This window comes from Pseudopodoces humilis, chromosome 5 (genome assembly GCF_049639895.1).
Source record: "Pseudopodoces humilis isolate 2021_Gansu_Grassland_sample_001 chromosome 5, ASM4963989v1, whole genome shotgun sequence".
NCBI lineage: Eukaryota > Metazoa > Chordata > Aves > Passeriformes > Paridae > Pseudopodoces > Pseudopodoces humilis.
In genome coordinates this window covers 15,966,663-15,983,224 of record NC_142204.1, presented here as the reverse complement: position 1 = coordinate 15,983,224, position 16,562 = coordinate 15,966,663, and the positions used below count along the sequence as shown (strand labels likewise).

General features: G+C 39.7%; 1 protein-coding gene across 7 annotated transcripts in view; it reads right to left on the bottom strand.

The window, feature by feature from the left end:
* DGKI (diacylglycerol kinase iota) overlaps window positions 1-16,562 on the bottom strand; it is a 198,234-nt gene that overhangs the window by 123,061 nt on the left and 58,611 nt on the right. For 4 of the 7 annotated variants that reach the window (XM_005527919.3, XM_088055422.1, XM_088055425.1 and 1 more), the window contains exon 1: window positions 5,036-5,160. The exons of the other annotated variants lie outside the window; for them this stretch is intronic. In XM_005527919.3, coding sequence (XP_005527976.2) covers window positions 5,036-5,040 — 5 coding nt within the window. In that variant the 5' untranslated portion in view covers window positions 5,041-5,160. Of the gene's footprint in view, window positions 1-5,035; window positions 5,161-16,562 lie in introns of those variants that run through there. 7 annotated transcript variants of the gene reach the window in all.

Here is a 16,562-nt window from a genome sequence, read left to right as displayed (position 1 = left end):
ATGGAGTGTATATAGGGATTGTATATATAACAAATATATCTCTCCAACATAATTTCCCAACATCCTCCCCAGCCTTCTCCAGAAATCAGGAGAGGCAGCAATGCATTTCATTTCAGCTTCAGTGAAATGGTGCTTGAATGCCATCTCCTGCTAAAGCAGTTTAGGAAAAGAATAAAGCAACCTGATCACTGGAAATTACTGTTTAATGGAGATCAGTTACTCATCTGGCACTAAGTTGAAATATCAAATCCAGTGGACTATCTGTGGTTATGTTTGCCAGTGTCAGTGGAGTCCTCATGCATTACACCTATTCCTTACACCATCTAGATACAACCTATATACACACCAACTAGATCTTTTGAATCAATTTATGCAGAATTCCAAATGCCATTTATAGGAGAGACAAAATATGAGTTTATACAAAGAATCAAACACTTGTTGCTTTTACTTAGTTTATAGGCTAGAAAAAGCCATCCATTCAGCATCCAATTCCGTAAAACAAGACATGGGGATGCCACCAGGAAGGGAAGTCATAAACTGCTACTTTCTTTGATCATATCAGAATCCCTCAAGAAATTACAGCTTCTTTCCACTTATATTTCAGTTCTATCTTACTGGTCCAAAGTAATTTTTACAGCTCTTTAGGTATAGCTGTGACATTCTTCAGAAGTCATAGGTGGTGGTCAGAAACACTCCTGAAGCTGGCTCCACATTGCTGAGGGGACATCCCCCCTGCCAGTCTCCCTGCAGACACCCAGCCCTGACTGAGCTGCCTCCAGCAGTGAGCCCTCAGGTGGAAGCATGGTATGATGCACCTGAACAGTCTGTTTCCTACAGCTTCCCAACATTATTGCATTTTATGTATTAGAATCTGATGGTAGTGGCCAAAATAATCTCACAGTTTCAGCTGCAGTGATTCAGAAGAGGACAAAAATCATCTCAGAGAGATATCTCACTTTGTTAGCCAAATACACACATCCCCCACAGAGTAAAATGACAGGCTGTTTGTGTAAAGTGCATTTTTGTGATACCGCTCCCACAGTGCTGCAGCTATTTATAGCATCTCCTAATCTTACCACTGTCCCAAGGCAATAAAGGTCAATTGAGCCAGTGGAGACAATCCAGGTCAGCCATATGCTAAATAAGTCTTTTCATTGTCCTGAAAATATACAATATTTTGCACAATATAGTGCAATATATATCTGCGGCAAAGGAGCTTGGAAGCCTCGCTGCTCACAGTGCATGTCTGGAAAAATCGAGTGAACTGAAGCAGAATCTCTTAAATTCCCTCTCTTGTGGGCAGCATGAACATCTCAGAACACTAACATCAGCCTCTGATCACCCAACACCCTCTTTCTACTTAGTGTGGGCCAGACTTTGACATTAAGGGTTTCTTTTCCAAAACATTTTGCATTCGACAAAACAAGGGAAGAAGCCCAAGAAAAATACTTTTACCATCTGGCAATGTATCAGGAGGGAACAATTTAGCAAGAAAGATTTTATGCCAAATATATAAGTAAAACATAAGCTACACATCTCAATAACTGGATTAAGGCCTTAGAGAAATAAGCTAAAAGAAACTAAAAAAAAATGGGTTTTAAATATATTCTTCCCAATATTTGGCAGTCTCCTTCCATGCTGTTTTCAGTATCAATGTAGCTATTCGTGCTTCCTAAACACAAGAGTACATTTTTGTGTCTATTTGTGGTTCATAACGTGTTAGTTTATTTGGGTGGAAACAGTGCAGTATCACTTTTTCCACTCTGCATCACTGATAGGGGTAAAGCAAACCTACTTAGGCCTGTCCTCACAACAGAGGAAGGTAAATATGTGTAATGAGTGGTTGCAGACATCTCAGCACCAAGCCTCAGATACTATTTCAAGTCAGAATTAGAGATGTGCAAGCCTCCCACAGGAGAACCTGAGACTTGGCCCACATTTCTTTAAGAGCAAGATGAGCCTTTTTGGGGGAGACCCGGCACAGTTTTGTGCCAACAGCCTGCCCCTCTTCTGCCTACCAAGATGGATTTATGGCTTTGATGGCTTTGTCTGGAAAGTACACAAAACACAGGCATGAGAGTAATGCCTTTTTTTTTTTTTTTTTGCTTTGTTTTAACGTAAAAGCTTTAAAATTATCTCAGGGATTGCAAATTTTCATGAGTCAGCCACAAGTGACCCTTAGTCTCAAGAACAACCTAAAAATGTATACTTTTGCACAGTTTCTTATCAGAATTTTCTCTCAGAGAAAAGAGAGACAAAGTGTCAAAACACACTATATGCACTGCAGAAGCCTTTCCCATTATAAAAGGAGGCCAAACTAAAGAGCAAACACATGGCCTTCTAATAAATGTAAGACAGACAAGAGAGGGAAAAATGGGGGGAAAGGGAAGGTAGCACGAATTTGATAACAGAGCAGATGCTGAGTATCCAGGTGATCATATCTCATATTACTTTGACAAATTACACCACCTGGCACTTTTCCAATGGCAAGGTAAGAGGATTGGCTTTTAGTTATCTTTCCCAGAAATTTCATCTCCACTGTGCTGAGTGCATGAATGAAAACACAGGCTTGACAGTCAGCCTTTCCCATAGAAGTAATCATTGTTCCCCTGATAAGAGACAGACAGAAAAAGTGAATCTGTGGTTTCATCATATATTCCATTCTTCAGACTATGAAGGGCACAACTTCATTAAAATGGGCACAACCAGCCCAGTTGCTGATGCAGTAACCAACAGCTAGGAAATATTTTATCGAAAATAACGAGCTATATTTCAATAACTACCTTTTCACATCCAGTAATCAGTTACTTGTAGTAGATGTTATTACTGACTTAGCTAACACACCACCATTGTGGTGTGGTGTGTACCCATCGTGGCATGGGTACACATAAATGCCTATGTCCTTAAACATACAACTAACAGAAATATCTGATACTAAATCTATAGTTGATACCACTAAGGAAATTCTTTAACAAAGTCAACTGTCTTGAGAACCAAAAGCAATCAGACATTCGAGACATTCAAGTACACTAACTGACTTTTTTTTAAAAAAATAAAGCATTACATTTGCATTTTGCTGAAAAGTCAGGCGAGATTCAACCTACTTATTAGATCAAAGGATACATATTTGATCAGGGGAGATTTGAGCTTATATCCCAGCCTTTGGCTTTACTGAGCCTTTTCCTCCACTGAAGGCATATAAATATCCTCCAATGAGTTCTTTAGACTCACAGTTTTACCTGAACCCTCAAAGACCACAATTAGTCAAGACCACAATTAGTCAATAGTATGCAACCTATTTAAGTGCTAGAAAAAAGGTCTATTTGGAACAGAAAGAGTAAGTTACTGTTGCATGTAGTTAACAGCTTTGACTGTCAATTTAGCTGTCACTGGTGTTGTAGTTGCTGCTATTCCAAGGCTGGGGTTATCATCCTCCCTTGTATACGAGCATTACCACTGGGGTATTCTCTCAGCTGTAAGGAGGAGAGAATATAAAAATGCAGAGGGACTGGCTTCCACAGATCCTCTGGCTAGAACATCTGCCAGGAAAGATGTTTTTGGGAGTCTTTTCTCAAAGTTAACCTAGATATTTACAGAGAAAGGGACAATCATTTGTATAAAGATGTTTAAGTTACAATAGTCCAGAATTTCTTTGAATATTCAATCTGGATAAACCCTGCCAGCCCTCAGCTTTGCCAGCTAGAGCTTGAAAAGCCTTGTACAAGGCCAGGCAGCACCTGTATGCAGTATGAACAAATTATATGTTCCTGAGGTTATTTGGAGGTAGTTTTCACTCCTGCCATTTGGTGCTTATAAATGTCATGAAGAAAATGTACTGGCTAATCTCTGGCATTATTTAAGTTATCCCCATGCACCTCTGCATCAGAACCCTGAAACCCACTGTTCCCAGCTTGCCTTCTGGGCATGTATTGTTCTCCTTTTTAGCTGGCCACTGGGCAGTGATTATTTCACTGCAACATCAATTCCCAGATTTTTTGTATTTCCTATGAAAGGAGCCAACTTCAGCCAAATTAAATAATCTGTCTGGTGCACCAACCCATTCCTGACAGTAGGCAGTAGCAGGTGTTCAGAGAAGCACTGGAACAAATTGGGTGATCCCTCCCCTGACATACTCCAGTTACAGTTTCCAGTAATCAGTAGTTTAAGGACTTCCTGAGCTGGAGGCCGCTTCCAGACCTTTGCACTTAATAGCCTGTAATGGCTCTTTACTCTAGGAATGTGTTGGTCCTTCCCTGAATCCATTTATAGTCTTGGTCTCCACAGCAGGCTCCACAATTTAATTATGGACAATGTAAAGTACTTCCTTCTGTCTGTTTTTAAAATTCTGCCTCATAATTCAATTGCTGTATCATACTGTAAGTAACAGCAAGTAATCACTTGCCTCTCTACACCTCCTGTGATTTTATGAATCTCTTGATATACCCCTTAAATCACCACAATCCCAAATGGAAGCACCCTGGACTACTTTGACTTCTGCTAATCCTGAATTGGTTCTATCTTCACCAATGTTCTGTAGCTCAATTACATTTTAGACGTATGATTGCCAGAACTTGAAAAAATATTCAACATCTAGCTGTCCCAGAGTGGTGGTGTCATCACACTTTTTGCACTATTCTCTTTAATTATCCAAAGATCTCTTTCCTGAGCGTTAAATGACAATATAGAGTCCAAACTTGATAGCTTTTTAATCCTGCATGTGCATTATTCTGGCTTCATTGATCGCACACTTCAACTGCAATCTGCTTCCGTCATTCAGCATCATGAATCCTTCTGAATTTCTGCAGTCAGACCATGCCCACTCTAATTGTACAAAGCAACAGAAAGCTTTACCCCCTTTCATTTTTCTTCCAGTGAGCAGCACTGCTCCCATCAGAGATCCCCAGTGGTCCTCACCAGTGAATACCTAGCTAAACCCTGAACACCACCCCATTGCTTGCTACACTAAAACACTTAGCTGCTTAACCACACCACACCTTTCACCCCTGGTTTTGGTAGCAGAAGCTGTTTTTCTTACCCCATTGAAGCTTTCTGGAAGCCCACATGGGCTCCCCTTGTCCAGACCACCTCAGCTCACAGGCCACATGCCTCTGTCAGCAACCTCTGCAAGATTCACCAGTCCTGGTATTGAGAAAGCTGTGCTGGCTCTCCTCCAGCACATCAGGTTCAGCTGTGCATATACTAATCCTGAATCTTATCAGCAGCTTTACCAGTTTCTCTGATTAAAACTTGCTGCTGGGTTGCCCCATCAGCATTCTGTGAACCCATGTGACCACCCCACTCCTTTAGGAGTAGAGCTCACTTAACAGAGGATTTATAAACCCCTCTCAGCAGTTTCTTATTTGAATTCCACCAGAATACTTAGCAAAATCAAACCTTATTAATTAGTTACTGGCCCTTTTGTCGATGTGGTCATAAGCCTCCTACATTAACTGTCCCATTTTCCTCAGGTTCATCCACACAAGTAGCTGCTCAGCCTAGGACACTTTCAAGCACCCTCAGCAGTAAACATTGATGCAAAAAAATTCAATTAGCACTAAAAGAAACAGACCTTTTAAAACCTCTCCTGAAACACTTTCCTAAGCATTTGTCACTCCCTGCTGCCCAGGAAACCAGTGTATAGAAAAGCCAAGATTTGGGTAATATCCTGGCCAGTCAACACCCACATCACCAATACCCCAAACAAACCTTTTCTTCCTCTCTCTCCGCTCCTCACCTCATAGAGCTGTCTGAAAAAAGGTGCATGGAAACTGGCACATATCTATGAAACACTGCAGCTCTGGGCAGCTTTGCTTTCAGCCTCAAGCCCAGCCTTCCTGTACCTGGAGCAGCTCATGTCCACTAGAGACTGAGCTGAAGAGAGTGAAACAAATTTCCACTATGACAATCTTCCCAAGTACCTCAAACAGCAGCCACAGAGCTGTAACACAGTGCCTTGACTCCCTAGTACATTCTGGTAGGAACATTTGGATCTACAACATCAAATATTTTATTCAGCTTGTATTGAGCAGATTCAAGACCAAACAGAGCCAACAAGTCTTCTGACAAAAGGAATTATGAGGCAAAGCAAAAGGAGCAGAAAAGAACTGCAGAAAGTTGGATCAGGTTAACAGAGGAAATGCCTGTACCACACAATGTCTTTTCTGCATCAACAGTGGAGTTCACAGACATTTCTGTTACGCACATGAAGGGATATTCTTTAAAAGGAAGCTTTTTGGTATTCTTGCCCCTCAAATTCTGGGTACAAAAATGGCAGGTTACCTTTCCTATCCCAAGAGAATGAAACGGATTCATGAAACAGGTTGTGTGTTACAAGAGGCATTCACAAGTTGTGGCATGAATATATCTGCAGTTTCTTTAATGTAGACATGCAAATCATCACTGCCCTGTGGTTATACTTGATTTAATGTCAAATGGAGCTTGATTTAATGTCAAAACAGTGGAAGTCCAAATGCCAAAGATCTCTACTATATGTTATTTTCCTCTTCTCTGCTTCACTTGACCAGTAGGCATACATTAAGCACCAAATTTTACCTTTTGGAAAGCAATTTATGGTTTCAATTTGATCCTGAACTGTGCTAAATTATTCAATCCCTTAAATCTTATCTTCCATCAAGAGTTCATCTTCTCAGAAGCCAGAGAAAGCACACAGTTTTGTGTCAGCTCTTATCAAGGTGACCAATATATCTTGTCCCAGATCTATAAATCACTTCAGAGTCACTATTGCGCTAAAATCAGGGTGACTTTGTTCCTGCAAGCCTTCATTGGCCAGGCCCTGGATCCAGCTCATTCCCTTGGAAACTCTGTAACAATCTCCATCAGCAATGTGGAAACTGAAAACGGCTCAGATCCAAGTCCTGGATAATTAATAAGATAATTATAAGAAAAAGTCAAAGTCGTGTGGAATTCTCACTGAGCTCCTATCAGAGCTCAGATTTCCATATATCAATGATTAGCTCCCGTTTCTTCCTTCTGCCCACTTTAGGGTTTTTCTGCCTTCACTCTTTAATTTATTCTCTAGATTTCATAGCAAATATGATAAAACATGGAGACTTATTGTACAAGGCAAATAAATTTTAGGATTTCTCACAATATTTTGTTTAAAATTTCTGAAAAGATATGTACAAATACGGTGATTTCTCTTGCCACAAAAACTGACAGGCATTGGAGGACTCCTTGTAGTAACAGAAATGTCAGCATTAAGTTTCATGAGGAGGAAAGGAAAAAAAAGTGATACAGTTGGTGATGCAATAAAGATGAGGAGTATTCCCTATCCCTGTAATTTACTGAGAGACTAACAAAGGAGCCTAGGAAAGCTAGGGATAAAAAAGACATAAAAGCTTTCTTGAACTGATTTATTTTGCTTTATTTTTTCTTCAGTCAAAACCAATTTGTTTCAGAAAAGGGTTTAAATTTTTCTAGCCTTTAGCTTTTAAAGCCATGAATATCAGATATGGAAAAGACCTTTTAGGTCATGAAATCCAGTCAACTCTATTTCAAGCAAACTTATCATATGTTTGAATTCACAAAGTTAAAGACCCATTTGAAATCTAGCCTGGTTGTACCTTCTCTCTTCTTCCTACTGAGAAGCTGTGCTAGATCTCCATTCTTTTCATCATTAAAATCCTTTTTTTGTTATTATTTTTTGTAATTTTCCATTCAATATGCATGCCTCTACACAATCTTCCTTAAATTTATATTACTAGGATTTTCACATTTCATCCAAAGAGTTAAGGTTGAACTGACAACCAATGATTTTATATGATCCTTCTACAGAATAAAAGGCACCTGAAAGTTTTGATCCAGAAATCTTTAAACCTTTGGATCAGAATCCTTTGAGTGAGTTTATGTAGGGCAGAGATGTGCATAGGGAGTTAGAAGCTCACATTTCAAAGATTCTGGAATCAATCGAGTAACCAAGATGATAAAATTTAATCACTGTCTTTCCAAGCAAACAACAAGAAATGCTCTCAGGAACTCTGAGCATAAATGATTTCCAGATGCATCACAGACTGGACATCAGCATTAGAGAAGATTGATACATTTTTACTATTTCAGAAAGCACAATAAGTCAGAATGGGAATAATTTTCATAACACATTTTCATATATTTCATCCAGACAAAAGTCATAGCATATGCAGGACCTGCATTCTGTAGCTCAAATACAGACAGCAAATTGGATGGACATGATTCTGGTATGACTGTGACCTTTTTTTTTAATAATATTCCAAAATAAAAAGAGTGCAGATATTCTATGTTTTCACTCTGCCAACCAGATTAAAAAATAAAAAAGGTCTTTTTTCAGGGTACTTCTTGGTGGCATCAATCAATACTCATTTGATCTGGAAGATAAGGAGAAGGAAAACAAAACAAGACAGGGAGGAAGGGAGGAATTTAGAGCAGCATTTTAGTCTAATATTAGTCTTGGAAATGTTTCCTTGCCACTCAGACACTAGCACATGCTTTCTAAAATAACTTAATTTAAGGTAATTTCTATATCAGGCCAGGATCCTTCATTGGCATAAGCTATTTACACATGCTGAAATGATATTATGACTCAAGGACTGTATAGCCTCACACAAACTATATAATAAACTACTACGTTTTTCTTCTTTTCTACAAATCTAATGTGTGTCTTGCAGTTTTGCACTGCAAGCTTCAAATACAGATTTTCTGGAACCTTTCCCTGCCCCTGAATGATTAAGTGTTCTTTTCTTTCTTTGTGTAGTATCTTTTCCTTGAAAATGGAAACACCAAAAATTGTGATTGTCCATTTCCACATTTTTTTCCCCATTATAAACTTTCATGTAGCATGCAAGGGTCTCAGAGGGGTTAAAAATAAAAATCTTCCATTCTGAGTATGCAAATAAAAATTTAAAACTTAATACAGATTCATAACTAGACAAAAAGAAATAATTCCACCAGAATAAAAAATATTCCAGTTTCCAGTCTGTGGATTTAAGAAAAAAAGGAATATTATAGGAGATGTCAGGACAAGTTTATTACCAAGTATTAGTATAAGAATCAAATTTCCTTCCTTGCAGGTATATAAGTATCTAGGGATCAAGGAAAGACCCAGAATAAAAGCAAGCTTTAAAACAATCCAAAACAACTATTTTTTTTCTAACAAAAGATTTTGCTTGCACACAGGACAGAGAAATACCCTCTCTTCTGAAAGCAAGTTAGACTTTCACACTCTGAACACAGAGTCTAGAGAGCAGAGCAGGGAAGGGAGTTCAGGCTTTGCCTGCACAGCTCATCAGAAAAAAAAACAAAAAAAATTTTAAAAAAAGGAAAAAAAAAGCCTACACTTTGCATTAGAGTTACACTCAAGAAAGACAGATAAAAATATTAAACTACCATTCACTAACCAAATAAATTCTATTTTCTCCCTAAGGAAGGGAGTCCAGCAACTGAGATAAGACAAAGGTTTTTCCTCACACTTTCCCTCCCCAGGATCCTATGAGATACAAAAATAGATGTAAAAAAAAAAAAAAAATTCAACAAGTGTCTTTTCCTTTTCATTCCTCACCACAAAGCAGCTTGATGGCATCTACTGCTGTGCTTAAAAAATATTGTTTTGAGCACCTAGGACCAGAGGCCCCTAATGCCTCAGGGGGCTGGTAGCTGCCAGGACAAGCACCACCATGCTCCGAGCACCTGAACCTTCATCCTCTCCATACCAATCCCTACATCCTTCCTTTCCCTCTGGCATGGTTTTATGCACCCATCCCAAGGAAGCTGATGTGCTCCCAGCACTTTCAATTCCCTCTGTTTGAGACAAATTGAAAGGACTCAGCAGAAGGTGGAAAAAGAGAATTTACTGCAGTAGGTGAATGGCAGATAAAACAGAAAGCATCAACTCCCCAGCAAATCTGTGTAGAAACCTATCCCTGCAGGATCCCATCCAAAGCTCAGATTCTAATCAAGAGGTTTTGATTAGTTTTAACAAGTTTTAGGATCGAAGAACAGAGGTTTAGGGATAAAATTTCATCTGAAAAGAATTTAAACCAGTAATGAAGGATATGTGTAGGAAATACATAAAATCATCACCTTTCCCTCTCCTCATCAGCAACAATGGTATGGCAATACGGAAATGAGGGAAAAGAGCACCTCCTGGCAAGATTCCTCCTCTCCCTTCAGTCCAGAGAAAGCAGAAAACTTAAGAAACAGCTTAAAACTAATTTCTAAAACTGGAAGAGAAACTGACTCAAGCTCTGCTCTGAGGAAGAAAAACTGACTCGGAATACCAAGTGTATTTATAAAAAATTAATTCCCACTCACAGAATCACAGAATATGATGAGTTGGAAGAGACCCATCAGGATCAAGTCCAGCTCCCAGCCCTGCTGGGAATCACCCTATATGCCTGACAGCATTGTCCAAATGCTTCTTGAACTCTGTCAGGTGCTGTGACCACTTCCCTAGGAGTATTTTCCAGGGCCCAACCACCCTCTGGGTAAAGAACTTACTACAAATATTCAACTTACATCTTCTCTGATGCAACTTGAGGCCATTCCCCTGGCTCCTGTCCCTGGTCACAGAGAGCAGAGATCAGTGCCTGCCCCTCCTCTTCCCCTCACAGGAAGCTGGAACTGCACTGAGGTCTCCCCTCAGTCTCCTCCAGGCCGAGCACACCGAGAGACCTCAGTTCCTCCTCATGTGCAGCTTTCCCTCCACACCATTCACCATCCTCGTGGCCCTCCTCTGGACCCTCTCTAATAGTTTATTAGTAATGGTCTAATAGTCTGACACTGTGGCACCCAGAAGTGCCCCCAGCACTGGAGGTGAGGCCGTCCCAGAGCAGAGGGGACAATCCCCTCCCTTGCCCGGCTGGCTGTGCTGGGCCTGATGCCCCCAGGACAGGGCTGGCCCTGCTGGCTGCCAGGGCACTGCTGGCTCCTGTTCAACTTTGTATTAACCAGGAGCCCCAGGTCCCTTTCTGTGGCACTGATTTCCAGCTTCCCATTCTTTGTCTGTACATCCAGGATTACTCTGTCCCAGGTGCAGAGTAGGGCACTTTCCCTTGTTAAACTTCACATGATCGCCCACTGGGTGATTGACCAGTCCCCTAATTTGTCAAGGTCTCTGCAGGGCCTTCCTGCCTTCAAAGGAGTCAACAGCTCCTCCCAGTTTGTATCATCTGCAAACTTGCTCAGTATCCTTTCCAGCCCTGCATCCAAGTAATTGATGAAGATGTTGAAGAGCACAGGGCCTAAGACAGAGCCTTGTGGAAACCCATTAGTGACTCCCTATTCACAGTAACCCTTTGTGCCCAACCCCAAAGCCAGTGCTCACTCATTGCATGATGCATTGATCCAGCTATTTAGCTCCGAATGAAACATGAATTATCTACCAAAAATACTTATGATTGAAGCTTGTTCTTGGTAATCAACTTTGGAGTTACACATAACTTTTTTTTTACTTTTTTTTTTAAATCTGACTTTCTGTAGCAAACCTTAACATTTCTGCCTGGAGGAGAAATCACACCAGGTTTCACATCAGATTAAGACAACATTACCTGTGTCATGCATTATTACAAATCTCACCAGAATCACAATGAGAGCCTTCTCCCTTCCCCATGCAGCAGACACTGAATTGTGCTGCAGGGAAAGGCCAAGGCACCCTCAGTCAGGAGAGAGATTATTACATTCCCTCCCAACCCCAAGGGACAGCTGTCACAGGGTTGAGCCTAGATCTCAGTCTAGGAATAGGGAAACTTTCAGGGAGACATTGAGGCAGAAAAGTGCAAGCAGTACATCAACTAGGGCAGTGATCTTCATGGCTGAGATGAAAGTGGAGGTCTTTAGCTTTTGTTAGCAGCTCTGTTGATCTAGTTAAACAAATGGTATTACTGGAGTTTGGGTTGTGCTTCTTGTCTTTTGGAACCAATTTAGGAAATGTTCATTTTTCTCATAATCTTCCCTTTTCTTTTTTTCATCTAAATTCTGTTAAATTATACATATGTGGTTCTGCTTCCTCCCTGTTGACTCATCAGTTGTATACAAGCAGGCTAAAATAACCTCCACAATACAAAGCACTGTCAAATGCATATAACAAACAGCAGGGAGGAAGGAGACTTATTTTTCTTCTAGTTTCTTTCTGGCTACACTATTACTGGGTGCTGCTTCTCTTCTGCCTATATAGCTTCAGAAAAGGACACAGTAGATTGCAGGTGCTCCTTCAGGGTTGGATAAATCCTGAGACAGAATGACCTGAAAGACTACCTTGGCCTGGAAGAGATCTGGATATTAACTTTATGACAGAATAATACCCTATTACTTGGACATTATTTTAATTTGGAAGAGATTTTGAGTGTAAAACAAGAATTTGTAATGCCGCACTCTTAACTCTTGTGTTGGTGTATTGTTTAGTCACTGAGGTCAAAATACTGATTTGAAGTCAAATCACTGATAAGACCACAATAGAAAAAAAATATTACCTGTTTATGCATTGGTTTTATTATGAAAGAATAAGGCCAGTATCTGAGGCTCTTTTCTATCATTGAGCATTAAGATGTGAAGATAACTGACAGCACAGGAGATTAAAATATTTTACCACAAAATTACCAGAGCAAAAGGTATCAGCTGTACAACCATCCACCCACTTTTACCCTGGAGGAACACTTGTAGAACTGAGAAGGCAGGTCAATCACCAGATTCAATCCAATTTCAACCTCATATTTTCTTGGGGTTTTTCAAGAAGGGAGCCATAGATCCAAGTGTCTTAGTCCTCTTGCACAGGATAAAACTACATGTCCCTTAAGATGTGACCTGTGTGGGAACACCGAGTCATTTTACACTGGCACACAACTAAATAGTCATTAAATCATGCTTGTTTCAGGTAGAATTAAATCTGGGTTAAAAATCTGCTAGAGGGAACTGTTCATCATGCCTTGGACTGGCACTGTCTCCAATATAGCACTATTAAAAGAAAGAAAATCCACCTCTGGTGAATTAAAATTAAGTAGCACTTTCCTTTTTTCATACATCCCCCCACCAAGCAGAGTAAGGTACAGAAATGCAGTAGTTTCTCTTTCTCCCCACATACTTTACTGCTGCATCACCTATTCAAAAAAACACACACACAGAAATCATTTATTTAGATAGCAACCATCTGTTGGATAAAATCACACCTTGACCACAAAATGGCCATTGTTCTATCAAAGAGGAGCAAAAATATTCTAGCTGTCTTTTTCTCCTGGCAGATACAGAAGCAGCCAGGCCAGGATACCCTTTGGAAGCTCACTGCACACATACGAAATGAAACCTGACCTTTTCTTAGCACGGAAATCCAAACTACCTTAGATCATCTGACCTGATGAGATCACAATATAGATGTAAAAAACACCCCAAGTGCAGGACCAGGTTATTTATGGTTATTTGTTATGCCACATTCCCAGCACTCAAAAAAGGACTGAATCACTGGGTGTTATTCTGATTTTGATATTACATCCACTTTAGAGGGAGGAACAAATTCTCCCCTGAAACTCCATCCTGTGCATCCCTTCAATAAAGCCTACAACAAAATACTAATGGGCAGTGAAGAGAAGTGAGAGAAGAAATATTTGAGTAGTTAAGAGAGAACATGGATAAAAGGCACATAGCAAAAGACAGAGAAATCCTGAGATTTTTTAAGGGGAGAATGACCAATTTCAACCTAGGATTAAATGTACTTTTTAGGACTGATTTTTGCTGCTCTAAAAGTGAACATAATCATCCCATGCTGGTAGTAGGACAGAGTTCACATCCTGACACATCTACTTGAGCAACAGGGAAGAGAAGGGAAATGCTCTGCTCCCGAGTCTTGGAAAAAGTACGTAACTGGTGAAGTTTGTATGACCACAAAACCCATCCTTGCTAGCTGCCCTCGCAGCAGATTATCTTTACAACTCCTCAGACAATGTTTCTTCCCTACAGCCACATTCAGGCTTTCAAGCCATGACGTGATACTGAAAGGTTATGAAAAGTTCCTCCTGAGAAAAATCCAACAGGGAGGCAATTGCAACTACTCGACTCATCCTCAACTGATCTTTCCAGATACAGGCAGGTAACTTCTCTTAAAACAAATACTGCACTAAAGCTCTTGCACAGATAAAGTTCTGGGCAACAAAAATGAAAGAAGAATAAATCTCTTCTGTGGAAAAGCAAAGCAGACAGAAACAAAAAAAAATAAAGTGAAGTACTCTTACTATTCTTTCACCCCAGATTTTCTTCAATATATGGTCTGTTCCCTGAGCTGAGTAGGGATAGCCACTTCTGAACATGTAGAAACCAGTAGCTGCCTTGCTGGGATCAAGATCCCTCATCCCCAATTGGCAAATATGGTGTAACTCCAACTCCAGTGAAGAAATACCACTTTGGATCACTTGAGATGTTATCCACAAATTAGTTGTTAACAGACTAGCGGTATTATATTAAATCAATTATTTATAAGTAACACCAAGCAAGAACTGAGTGAAAAAAATAAATTAGGCATTATCAGGAAAAACTGACAACAAGAAAAAACCTCCAATTCCCATTGCTGTTGGGATGTGCAGAATCAAATAACTTCTTTGTATGGTGAGGGCTAATAAAACATTATAACCCACACCAAATGTTTCAACTTAAATTTTTAGACTACTTAATTCTTACTAGTCCAAACAAGAGTGTGAAAAATTACTTTCCTTTAATAACATCTTACTGCATTTGAGGCCAAGTCTGTGCCCCTCAGACTACAATAACCTGAAAAAACTGCTAAGGGAGTGCCTACAGGAGACACAGTGCTCTGAAGCCACTCCTTCACACTGGTATGTCATTCAAATGCAAACTTCTCAATTAGCAATGCTCTAAAACCAGGTAGCAATAATTGTGTACAATAATAAAAATTGAAAAATCTACAGTGCAGTGAATAGCAGCTTGGATTCTTACAGGTTCTCCAGAACGTCCATTTATTTTGTTATTGTGATTGCTTTGTTTTTTAAGACATCTGATTGCAAAAGACAATACACAAAAGGCAAACCACAGCCCATCCATAATGCAGAAAAGCCTGCCTGAATTTGCAGAGAAACTAATGCAGTAGTTTTGGTTATAAAAGGGTCATGATTAAAATGCCAATGACATTACTTCAGTACTGTTGAAAATGCACTGCTAATTAAAGTGTACAATGAGGATGAATACCTACACAGTCGATTTGAGTGACTGTTCATTTTGGGTACGCTTTTAAAACAGCATTGCTGGTGGCAGCAATACTGCAAGCCTAATTTTCTTGACAAGTCAGGATTCAGCTTTCCAAACTTGAGAGATGCTGCATTAACTGATGAAGACTGTAATTCCATCTGGGGGAACACAATAAATTTGAGCTTTGTTCTTGTGGTCTAGCATGTCACCAGAAACCTTTGCCAGAGTTACAGAAGTACTACATGCAGACAAGAGTGCATTACCTCATCAATAAAATGTTTCAGTAGCTTTTACAGAAGGAGCAGCAGAAAAACAAAGAGCAATTTGAACTTGAGAGAAGCTATTTTTTCTATCTTGAGTTAATTTGCAATGCCAAAATGTACCATTAACTAAAATAACAGTTTATTTGTAACTTCATTTTAAGCTCATAAGCCAAAAAAAAAAAAAAAAAATTCTTTGCAGCACTATAAATTGTGACATTCCATTTCTCTAGAGTGGTTCATATTGCAGATTTTGAAACACATTATAAAACAGAGAGCAAGCCAGCATTTTGTAGATATAAACCAAAAGATACATTTCCCTCAGATACAATTTTTTCCCACAGAGCTCTGGATCTCAGCTTTGATCAGAGCAGCTAATATTTTCAACAGATGCTGAGGATTGGATTTTCTTCTTTTAAAACAAATAAAAGGCATTTTCCATCATATCTCATCCAAATGACTGCATCCTAAATTTAGAGCAGTATTTCAATCTTCTAATCTGTACAAGACCTTGTTCTGAGATCACGTTCACTTTAGCATGTCCATCATCACTGGCTTGAAATTCAGATGAGAAAGGAAAGCACTAACAATTTTTTACTGGGAAATATTGGAGGAGACTTATTCAACACTCGTGCACATCATCTGTCTCACTAACATTCCAGTCTTCAAAAAGCCCCCTGAAAATTAACTTGTTGAATTTATCACGCCTAATTGTACAGTTCACCAGCCTCATCTTTCCCCTTAATCTCATCTGACAGGGAGACACTCTAAATAAAATGAGGCCAGAGTCTATACAGAAGGAGCCAGACTAACTAGAAACTTGCAGAAAAAGAAGGTTGCCCAGAAGTAAGAATTCAATTTCTTGAATTCTTACTTCTGTGCCCTGTGCCCTGTGCCTTTCCCTGCCATCCCCACTTTTAGGAATTTCATCTGTTGCATTGAAGAGCAAGTGTCAAGTCTGGTGCTACTCCCTCCAGACACCTACACACCTCTATATCTTCTTGTAATTTTTTTCTTGTAATTTTTAATTTTTTTTGCTGCCTGACACTGAAGCAAATGCAAATACACTTGACACCTCTGGTTCAGCTCCATATGTGATGTCCTACATTAAGGGAGCTCAAAGTGAAA